Below are 11,322 nucleotides of genomic sequence, written 5' to 3' on the forward strand. Positions count from 1 at the left end.
GGAGTTCCCTGGTGGGTCCAATGGTTAGATGCTTTCACTGCCATGGGCCTGGGTTCCATCCCTGGTCAGGGAACTCAGATTCCACGAGCCACATAGCGCAGCCCCACCCCCCCCAAAAGGTATGCATCAAGGTAGTGAATGAAAGTGAAGGAAAGGGCAGAGACAGGGCTTGGGGCAGTTGGTGGAACCCTCCTCTTCCACACCCACACACACAGGAGGCTGGATCAGGGGGAGCACAGGCAGCTGCCTTTATTGGGGGCCATGGGCTGGCTGGCCCGTATGTCACTCAAAGGCCACACACTTGATCTTGAAGTCACCACCTGCAGACAGGTAGTTGATGGCCTCCAGGTTGAGGCGGTTGGGGAACTTGAATTCGTATCCATCAGGCAGCTTGATGGTTAGGTCTGTCTGGTCGAAGGAGATGCATACCTAGGGGTGCAGAAAGGCAGTGAGCATGTGGACCCCACAGAGACCCTTGACTCCACGGCCACAGCTGCAGCATGCAGGTCCTAGGCCTTCACAGAGCCCTTTCCTCACTCGGCCCTGACAATAGCCCTGCTTCATGGGTGAGGCCCTGAGGTTGGGAGAAGGGGATATTGCTCACCGAGGATCACACAACTGGTGAGGGAAGGGCAGGGAGATGGGAAGGTGGAGGAAGGGGGAGCGGGGTTGGAGGGTTGGGCCCTAGGTTTCTAGCCACTCAACCCAGCTCTGCCCCAGCCCACCCAGTGCCCTGATCCCCCGCCGCCCCCAGACCCCAGCCCACCTCCACGACACTTCCAGGCTGGAAGGGGAAGGCAGATTCCCTCTGCTCGGTCCCCCAGGCCCCAGCGTCCTTGCTGTTACACACAATGGTGTTGATGTCCCCATGCGCGTTGAAACGAGGGTTGAAGTGGAGGCACAGATTGTTGTCATCTTTGCCCAGGTTCAGCAAGAAGCTAGAGGGTAACAGGTGGGCTTGAGGCCACTCCCACCAGCTACAGCCCCCTCAGGCCCTCTAGTCTGTGCCACCCAGTCCATGTGAATGCACCTCGCTGGGGAAACTCACTGAGCTGAGAAGCAGGAAACCTGGATTCCAGCTGTGTCCCTGCCTCCTCCGTGCTATGCGCCCCTGAGCAAGTCCCTGCCCCTCTCTGGATCTCAGTATCCATATCTACACAGCGTAGGCTGCACCAAGAGGATCTCTTAAGGGTCTTGCTATGCTGACAGCCAGGACTCTTGCAGACATGAATTTGTGTCCCAGCCCCTTTGATCAAGGTCATAGACTCCCTCCAGATGGCGTCCTCTGGGAAGGCAACTGTCCTGGCCGTCTTGTCTATCTGTAGCCCTGGTGCCCAGCACGATGCGTGACACAGCAGGTAGGTGCTCAATAACTGCGGGGCTCATGAACGAATAACAATAATACATTTGCTGAGTGGAGCTAACAGCAATGCCTACCTCTGAGGGTTTGGAAAGAATGGCACAAGTGGTGCGCGTGAAACCTGCGGCTCTTTTAATACGGTCAGCTGGTCATCATCGTCACCGAGAGATCCAGCATTGCACCTTCACACAGCAACTTCCCCCCTCCATGAACTGATTAACAAATAAGGCCCAAGGCGGTGGGTTGACTGATCCAAGGTCACAAGACTCCGGAGAAACTAGGCCAGCTGGCCGAATGAATGATAAGTTCAGGAAGGAGTGAAAGAAAAAAAAAACGGATCTCGCAAAGCGGGCAGCAAGGGTGACGCCCTTTCATCCCTTCTCCCCGCCCCCTCAGGCCCCGCCCACAGCAAGGGCGAGAGGAAGGCCAGCCGAGGTAGATGACGAGGCCGCAGCTGGTTCAGTTTAAGGGTGCGACAATGGTGGGGGCGTCCAGACCCCGCGGAAGAAGTGACTCATCCAGAAGACACTGCCTCAACGGCGGCGGACCTAAAACCTGCCCCCCGCCGGGGGGAGGGGCCGGGCCCAGCCAGCCACGCCCCTGGCCGGGCCCGGCTCCTCCCTCGAGCTGAGCCCCCGCCCCTGCCGCCCGCCGCCCTCATCCCCCTCACCTCTTGGCGTCTGCGGCCACCTCGCCCCGCACTCTGAGGCACTCCCCAGGTTTGAGATTCAGGTTGCTGGCGACCAGACCCTGCCAGGCGAGACCCCGCCCAGACGGGTTAGAGGACGCAATGGCGGGGGCGGGGTGGGGCGTCTAGAGGGGTGGGTGGGGATGAAGGGGTGGGGTCGTCCCCTTTTTAGGGTGCTCTGACCAGGCCGACCTGAAGCCTGAGGAACCCGGCTGCAAGTCCTAGGCTCTCCTTCTTTGTGTGGTTCTGGGCAAGTCCCTACTCCCAGCTGAGTCAATTTCTTGTCTGTAACATGACTGAGATTCTAAGAAGACAGGATCTAGAAGTTTCTGCCATTTAGCCTGGGGGTTTTAGATGCAATGTCTAGCCTGGGAGGTGGAGTGCTGTCTGCTCCATTGCCTGCCTCGCTGAATAGATGGAGAGAGCCCGCCTCCACATGGGTCTCTGCGAGTTGGGGGGCAAAGGAGGGTAAGTGAGGCTGTCTGTACATCTGCTGGAGAGGAAGAGGCCTGGGGCTGGGCGGTGTCCACCATCCCCTTCAAGCCCCTCTGTTCAGAGAGGGACAGGGGCTGGAGGGGAGTCCCCTAAGGAGCACAGTTAGACCCCTCTAAGAAGGGAGAATGGGCCCCGAGGTAGGAGCCTGCACCCTGGCTGGTTCAGGGTTAACAATGCAAGTGCAAAGCTTAACTGGTGTGAGTGGTTCCTCCTGCCAGAAACTTGAATCCTGTCCCTCGGGGCCTGCAGAATATTCTAGCTTGCTCCTTGATATCCCTTATCACACATACACACCCCTCCTAGCCTGGAGGAAAGGGTCGTAGGGCACTCTTCCCCCAACCTTCATCTGACTGCCTTGGACAGAATCACTCACTGCAGCGGGCTAACCTATGCAGGCTACCCCCAGGAATTGTGGCTCAGATCCTGGCGACTTTTCAGAGCTCTCTGGAGCACAGGGTGACTCTGCCCTGGCCCAGGGACTGGGGACAGCTGCAGGGGGGGAAGGGAGAGGAGTTTCTATAGGGTGGAGGAGGGGGAAGGGACAGTGTCCTGGGCACTAAGAAAATGCTCCTCCCGCCCCCATGTCCAGTCGGCCACACCCTTTCCACTCTCACTTCTCAAGAGAGCTGCAGAAAGTCAGACCTTGGCAGAAATAATTGTGCTATCAGACTCTGGAGGAATCCAGAAATTTCTTAAGCCAGAGAAGGCCTTGGGAGACTGTGGCCCTACCCTCATTTTACAGACACGGCCACTGAGGCCCAGAAAAGACACTTGTTCAAGGCCGCACCACGGGAACTAGAACCCAGATCCTGATCTACCCTCGCTCTCCCCGGCTGAGCCCCCAGACCATCTCTGGGCCTTAGGGTGGGGGGGGGGTCCCCATACTCACACAAGCCATGATTGAAGAGAGGAGGATGTTCCTGAAACTTCGGCACCAGCTGTCTGAAGACTCTGCAGGAGAAATGAGCTTTGGGCCGCTCCCACCCTTTTAAGTGGACCAGACCCCGGTGAGTCCCGCCCCCTGAATGCTGAGCCAATTGTAACTCAGGAAGGGATGGGGGCCACAGGAGGCGGAGTGAATGGAATTTTGAAGCCCGTTCTGGAGCAGAGATGACCAATCGGAGTGGAGATCCCCCCCATTCCTTCTTAGCCACTCCCACAAGGTCCAGGCTCCATCTCCCAATTCTCCTACCCCTTCCCAAAATTGTGCTGTGGCAAGGATTGGGGGAAGCCAGTGGAAAATAGTTTGAGGATGAATTAGGTCCAAGAGTTAGCTGGAAGAGGGCCAGGGCTAGCTGGCTGAGCTGGGGGGATACCCAGAGAAGGCAGCTGAAGAGGTGCAGGGTCCCTCGAGAATTAGATCTGGGATTCGAGAGGCTCTGTTCCTTGGCAGGGGCCAGGGCGTGGCCCGCTCTGGGCGCCTCTGCAGAGGGCCCAGGACCCATTAACCACAAAGCCCTGCCTCCCCCGGAAACAGGGATTGCGGCTGCTACTCTGCTCTTCAATAGCGCTAAAGAAAGGCTGGGCCGGTGTCAGGGTTGAGGCTGCTGCCCAGGCTCGGGACTCAGGCCGCAGGCTTTGGCCCTCCCGAGGGCCCTGCTGCGGATCCTCCAGGAGCCCCTGCCTAAACAGCTTCTGGCCTGTCCAAGAGGGTCAGGCCTGGAAGGAGGCCCAGGGTGAGCCAGGCCATAAAAGGTTGGGGTCCCCGGTCTGTGCACCCGCCTCCATTCTTTCTCCTTCTGACGCCAGGCACAACTTCTTTTCCCCATCCGTTTAGCAGGTATTTTACTGAGTACTATTATGTGCCTGGCCCTGAGCTGGCCTCAGAGGATTCAAAGATGAAGCCCTCAGTACCTGCTCTCAAGTAGCTCTTTGTTGGGGGCAGAATTTGACTGTGAACCTAATTAAGAAGTAGCACGATGCTGGCTCTGAGAGAAGTCATGAGCAAGCACTGTGGTGGGGTGGTCCAGAATGGGAAGAATGTGGGTCTTTTCTCCTTTTGGCCACCCCACATGGCATGCGGGATCTTAGTTCCCTGACCAAGGATTGAACCTGTGCCAACTGCAGTGGAAGGGCAGAGTCTTAACCACTGGACTGCCAGGGAAGTTCTAGAAGGTCGATCTTCAAGGATGGGTGAAGAAGCAGGGACTGGCATTCCAGCATGGGCACAGAAATGAGACAGCACACGCCTGGGGAACTGTGAGCATCTGGGCAACTGTGAGCATCTGGGCATGGCTGGAGTTCAGGGGGTGCTGGGGAAAGATGGGGTTATGAGGCTGGGAGGCCAATGGTACTGGATCATGAAGGGCTTCACAGAGGGGTGTGGGCATTGTTTGATCTGAGGGTGCTGGGGAGGCCACAGAAAGTTACATGAAGATTGAGTAGTGAGGCCAGATTTAGACTGCAGGGAAAATCACTGTAGCAACAGACTTGAGGGTGGGTTCAAGGGGTGCTCACCTCACATTCAGAAACCAAGTAGAGAGAGGAGCATGGGGAGCCCTGGGTGGGTGCAGTGGGGGGCTTGCTAAGAGAGGTATCAACAGGACCTCCTTCACATCAGTGTCCCCCTTCTGAAATCACCAGCACTGAAGAGCTAAGAAGATGTGGACCACGGGTGACTCACATCTAGAGGCCCTGCCCCGAGCTCGCTGCCTCCCCATCCCCCATCTTCCTCCAGAGACTGAGGCCCACATTGGCACAGGAGGAGGGGCGAGGGCACGGGGCTGAGAGGCAGGCCCAGAGAAGTTGGGTGGCACCCCCTGTGAGTCCCTCACCCCTCGTCCTAGACCAAGCCAGCTGCCTCAGAAACCAACCAGCAAAAGTGCTTCCCTTTTTCCTCCAGGGCCTCCCTCCAAACCTCTGCATTAGGGAGGGATGGGTGGTGCCCAGTTCCACTGCCTTTCCTCTGAGCTTCCCCTCTGAGGCCCACAGACATCCTCTCTGCCTGGACAAGGAATGAGGGTATTTCAGGAGGAGCCCTGGACCAAAGCCAGAGATGCTTCAGATGCAGTCCCTGCTGTGACGGCCATCAGGTGAGCCTGGCTGGCTACTCCCCAGTGGTGGGGCTCTTAGGACCTCAGGAGCTGCTCCTTCATTTCCCCCGCATCCTGGAAGATGGGGTTCGGCACCAGGAAGTGTATGTTGTTGGATGAGGGCTGTTTTACTCCTCTGTGGCATTTGGCCTGCCTGATTGCCTCAGTCAGCCTGTCTGTGAATTGGGCATGAGCAGGCCTGCTCTCTTGCACAAGGTTAGCACAAGGTAGAGTTCAGGTCTGTTGTATATCCTTAATAGATGATTCTTTTGTTCATAGAGTCTCAGAAGGTTTTTGCCATCTTCTTTTATCTTCTTCCAGACTGAGTTCACCTTCCTGGGTCAACACTTATGGGAGGCCGCCCTCTCACCCCCACGTCATCCCTAGGTAGGCCCCCCCATCCCCAGGCTCTGGTGGGGAGACTACAGAGTCCAGTGTCCCCTATAAATAAGAAGGACCGTGTTTTTATGGGGGTGGAGGGCAAGGACAAGCTGCATTATACCCCCCCCACACAGTCTCAGGGCCTTCTGCTGGTGGCAGCACTTATCTGTCAGGCCCTGTGCCCGGCGCCTCGCTTTCATCCATTATCTCATTTCATCTTCACCTCCCTCCTGAAGCAGCCACCTCGGTCAAACGTCTGCACAGGGAAGCTGCTCTGGGGCCCTGAAGCCAAGCTGACACCAGAATCGGAGAGGAGGGGCAAGTCCTGATTTGGGGGCTACCGGGCTGTAACTCCAGCCAAGATCCTTGTCCTCCCTGAACCTGTATCCAGGTCTGGAAAGTGGGGATGTTACCCATTGCCTGGAGGGTTATAGGAGTGATGTGAGAGGGGCTGAAAGTCAGCTTTCTCTCCTGCACTCCTCAAGGCCAAGCCCCTCCCCACCCAGAGACTCTCCTGTGCCTCACTGCAGTGGAGGCAGCCAGCTGTCTGGAATTCCTCCATCCTGCAGGCTGGCCCTAGGGGCTGGACCTTGGCTGCTGCTGTGAGAAATGAGTTGAGCTTGTCCAGACAGGAGATCCAGGCCAGCATGGCTCTTCCCAGGCTGCCGGCTCCCACCCAGCCCCCAGGAAGGCTGTGGCTCCTCCAGCTGGCCGTGGTGGGGAGGGCTACCAGACCCCCTGAGATACCCTCTGCACCCCCAGGCAGCCTGGCCGGCCCAGCTGGGGAGGGTGGGCGTGGCCAGAGCCAGCTCCAGAGCTCCTTCATTTAATGATGTGGAGACCACCCAGAGAGGGTGGCCATTTGGCCAGGGTCACACGGGGAGCTTGGGCTGCAGTGCTTTCATCTGCTGAGCCAAGGGAAGAACAGTGTGATGCTGGGATTCTTGGACCTCAAAAGTGATCTTTTCCCCCTGTTCCATGAAGGGTCGGAAGGATTAGTGGGGGGATGCCCCCAACTTTAGATACTTTCCCAAGCAGATTGTGCTGGAGCCCACCTCCTCATTTACCTGCTCATCCTTTCTCACCTCCCTGCCTTTGCTTGCACGGCTGCACGTGCTCAGCCAGCTGTCTCCCCAAACACAGGGGCTTCTGTCACTTTGCCTTCCCACCTAGTGTTTGGCCCCCTCTGAACACAGGCCCCAGCTTGCCTTTGGAGAATCACCTCTCCTCTTATATGAGGTCTAGGTGAGGTCCAGACCCTGTCCTTCATTATCCTCCAGGGCTCAGGCATGAGTCTTTATTTTTTTTTAATGGTTCTCTGGTATGTGTGTGTGTATGTGGGGAGGGGGGTGACATAATTATAGACTCAGAGGAAGCTAAGAGCTTTTTAAGAGCTTAGAAAATATTTGAGACTTGAAGAAAAAAAAAATGTGTTGGCCCCCAAATACTAAGACTGCAGAGCGGAAGTTAATAAATGTTTACTTTGGTCAAACCTAACCCTTGCTAGTCATAAAAACTGTATTGCCTTTGAAAGCAATTTTGTGGGTGGAATTTTCTTCTTCAAAAGCATGTCCAAGCCTTCCTAGAGATTGGTCACTCTTACATTAGATCCCCATAGCCAAATAATGTCTAAAATGAAAGTATAAAAATCCTTGGAGATATGTATAGTAACCCCCCCATAAATATATTTAATGGGGGCTGTGGATGCATTTTAATGTTTTCTATAATGTGCTTGGGACCTGTGTATCAGGAGAGTTTGGAGCTGCAAGTAACAGAAAACTCAAGAAAAACTGCTTTAAAATTAAGAAAAATTCACATACCAAGCAGTCTGGAGCTAGGAGGTTTCCACAGCAGATTGATTCAGTGGCTCAATGAAATCATAAGAGATCTGGGTTCCTGTATGATCATGGATTATGGCCAGATAAACAGTCCTCACTCTTCTGCACAACCACAATCCACAGTTAGCCCCTGCTTTTAGGACAGACAGTGTAAAAGATTTGAGATGAACTGTCTTCATACCTGGAGAAGGCAATGGCACCCCACTGCAGTACTCTTGCCTGGAAAATCCCATGGATGGAGGAGCCTGGTGGGCTGCAGTCCCTGGTCACTAAGACTCGGGCACGACTGAGCGACTTCACTTTCACTTTTCACTTTCATGCACTGGAGAAGGAAATGGCAACCCACTCCAGTGTTCTTGCCTGGAGAATCCCAGGGACGGGGGAGCCTGGTGGGCTGCCGTCTATGGGGTCGCCCAGAGGCGGACACGACTGCAGCGACTTAGCAGCAGCAGCAGCAGTCTTCATACCTGTAACATACTCTCGAACAAGCCAGTTTAAAAATGTCAATATACATACAGAGCAACTAAGCAAATTGGACAAATAGAAAACAACTGGGAATGTAGATGAAGGGCATGAGTGTTCACTGTGCCGTTGTTACACCTTTTCTAGGAGAAGGCAATGGCACCCCACTGCAGTACTCTCGCCTGGAAAATCCCATGGACAGAGGAGCCTGGTAGGCTGCAGTCCATGGGGTCGAGAAGAGCTGGACACGACTGAGTGACTTCACTTTCACTTACACCTTTTCTGTTGGTTTGAAACTTGAAATTAGGGACTTTCCTGGCGGTCCAGTGGCTAAGACTCTGCACTCCCAATGCCGGGAGCCTGGGTTCTATCCCTGGTCAGGGAACTAGATCCCACATGCCACAACTAAGAGTTCACATGCTGCAACTTAAGATCCTGAATGCTGCAAGTAAGAGCTGGTGCAGCAAAACATAAAAAACAAATAACTGAAGGAGTGTGACATAGTAAGAAATGTGTATCTGGTTTATGACCCTGGTTCCTGACATAGAGCTTCTAAATCCTGTGGAATTTCCTGGGCGATAGGAGCATTTTTTGTTCTGATGAGGTGACTCTTAGTGGGCACTTGGATGGCTTCAAGGTGGGGGCTGGTCACCAGAAAGATCAAGCAGTGATCGGAAGCTTGGAACTTTCGGCTCCGCCACCCATCTTCCAAGAAGGGGAGAGGAGCTAGAGACTAATAATCTATCATGCCAACGTGATAAACCCCCTCCATAGGAATCCCCAAGCTACACAGTTTGGAGATCATCCAGGTTGGTGAACACGCCCACATGTTGGCAGGGTGGCACAGCCTAAGCCCACTGGGACAGCAACTCTTCTCTTAGTACCCTCTAGGGCCTCGCCCTGTGTATGTCTTCATCTCGCTGTTCACCGGTATGCTTTGTCGTATCCTTTCTTGTAGAATAAACCCCAAATCATAGTTTCCCTGAGTTTTGTGAACCGTTGTAACAAATGATCAAACCCGAGAAGGGGGTTGTGGGAACCTCTGATTTATAGCCAGTGGATCAGAGTACAGGTAACAACCTGGCATTTGGGCCTGGCACTGAAGTAGGGGAAAGTCTAGGGGGGCTGAGCCCTTAACCTGTGGGGTCTGCACTGACTGCAGGTAGTGTCAAAATTGAATTAGGTTGTAGGACACCCAGGTGGTATTCACAGAAAACTGGAGAATTGCTTGATGTAGAAACCTCGCACATTTTGGTGTCAGAAGTACTGTATCCTGTGGGTAAACAGTTTTCCCTTTCAGTGGGTGTCAGAGAAGTGGGATTTGCTACCAAGGCCCTGGCTTATAGAAATGTGTGGGTTGAAAAGAGAAAGTATGAAAGGGCAGGGGTGAGGAACCTTCGATTCCTAGGTGGTCACGTGGTCACCCGTGGTCCAAGTAGCAGTGCTGCATTGCCTCTAAAGGTGAACCTAGAATTCTCTGGCGCTGCAGTGGTTAGGACTCACAGTTTCATGGCCCAGGGCCTGGGTTCAGTCCCTGACTGAGTAACTAAGGTCCTGCAAGCCACGCAGCTTGGCAAAAAGCAAAAAAATTATGTGCATTCTTAAAAAAAATTTAATTAAATAAAGGTAAATGTTACCAGTGGAATTTAGACATGGCTCCAAGTCCTGGGGAGTTGGCTAAATGGATGCATAAGGAATTGCGAAAAAAGTAAAATTTACAGACCTGTAGTTATGATTATCTGTAATAGATAAAATGAAATCAAAAGGGAGTGCTCTGTGGGACTCTGATGGTAGACTAAGCTCAGATTTATTTCAGTGAGTCTAAGCTTTGGCCCCTAACTCGAAGCCACTCCCAGAGGGAAAATTTATGGCAGGAACAACAGAAAGCACCTCTCAGGCTTCTGTTCACCAAGATAGTAGTCAACAGGCAGGGGTGGGGGTGGGGTGAGGCAAAACTAGGAACCTATTGAAACCAGGAGGTATAATGTGAAGGAGTTGTTTCGTCAATTGGTGTCATCGGTTTCCTGAAATATTAGCTAGAAATCTAGTGAAGACCATATGGTATTCATTGTGCTGGTCTTAGACTTTTTCTGATGGTTTGCAACTTTTAGAGGTCTAGGGAAAATACCCCCAAGCGCTTCCCATTTTTATGAAGCTGAGTCACAGAGCAGAGAAATATACCAGGCCATGCCTTGTGATCACATAATGGCTGCAACCACTTTCACATCCAAAGCCCATAAGAGAGGATGAGAGGGATGCACCTGGAGGGTGTTGGACCACTTCATGGGGCAGCCAATAAACTCCTTTATGCCTTAACCCAAAGTCACCAGAAAAGCACATTTGCTCCTACCTCCTGATGCAGCCAGACTCAGTCAAGTACTCCATCTTCCCAAGAAGAACCACACTGAAGAGAATTTTCCAGACCTCGAAGTCCCATCCCTCACTTTACAGATGAAACAGGCTGAGCAGGCACGGGCTTGTGCAAGCTCAAGTGACAAGTACATCAGTGACAGTCAGGCCTGCCCATCAACCAGCTTCCAGCTGGGCACCTGCTCTGCAGGAGGCCCTGGGGAAGCTCGAGGCCAGCAGGGCAGTCCCAGCAGCAGCCCAGGTGTGACGGATGCCTGAAATCCCGTGGAGGGGTGTGCACTGCATCTCCCCTGAGCTCCTGGAGGAGGGCGAGGACCTGTCTCCCCCTTCAGTCTCTACAGAGCGGGGCTGCAGCCTCCCAGAGTCAACACAAGTTTCAGCCCCACTCAGGTGGTCCCACTTTCTAGGTGTGTGCCCTTGTGTAAGCTAACATCACCTTTTTGATCCTCGTTCCCCAAGGAGTAAAGTGGAATGAGTAATGCAAGCTTGCTGGATTTCCTGAAGGACTGAAACATATTGTTATATAAAGACTCAGTGAGGAGGACCCTCCCTGCTGATCCAGTGGTTAAGACTCTGCACTTCCAGTGCAGGGGGCGGAGGTTCAACCCCTGGTCGGGGAACTAGATTCCACATGCCATGTGGCATGGCCAAAAATTTTTTTAAAAAATAAAAAGACTCAGTGAGGCATAAACTGCT

At 53.6% G+C, this 11,322-nt stretch overlaps 1 protein-coding gene and 1 long non-coding RNA gene across 7 annotated transcripts; one reads left to right on the top strand and one right to left on the bottom strand.

Moving 5' to 3' along the window:
* Window positions 1-224: 224 nt before the first annotated feature.
* LGALS1 (galectin 1) lies at window positions 225-3,584 on the bottom strand. The gene is made up of 4 exons (XM_025282898.3): window positions 3,433-3,584; window positions 2,031-2,110; window positions 767-938; window positions 225-429 (listed from the first exon to the last, which is right to left on the bottom strand). The coding sequence occupies exons 1-4, from the start codon at window positions 3,439-3,441 to the stop codon at window positions 283-285; spliced, it is 408 nt and encodes a 135-aa protein (XP_025138683.2). The 5' UTR covers window positions 3,442-3,584; the 3' UTR covers window positions 225-282.
* Window positions 3,413-11,316, top strand: LOC112584448. 6 transcript variants are annotated; one of them, XR_003108619.3, is made up of 5 exons: window positions 3,413-3,550; window positions 4,575-5,575; window positions 5,897-5,962; window positions 8,404-9,198; window positions 10,587-11,316. It is a non-coding gene; the product is annotated as an uncharacterized LOC112584448 (long non-coding RNA). The 6 variants fall into 6 exon arrangements; XR_003108620.3 differs by having other exon boundaries at window positions 3,416-3,550; window positions 4,611-5,575; XR_003108617.3 differs by lacking the exon at window positions 3,413-3,550 and having other exon boundaries at window positions 3,725-4,760; window positions 5,386-5,575.
* Window positions 11,317-11,322: the final 6 nt, after the last annotated feature.

The sequence above is a fragment of the Bubalus bubalis genome, chromosome 4 (assembly GCF_019923935.1).
Source record: "Bubalus bubalis isolate 160015118507 breed Murrah chromosome 4, NDDB_SH_1, whole genome shotgun sequence".
Classification (NCBI taxonomy): Eukaryota; Metazoa; Chordata; class Mammalia; order Artiodactyla; family Bovidae; genus Bubalus; species Bubalus bubalis.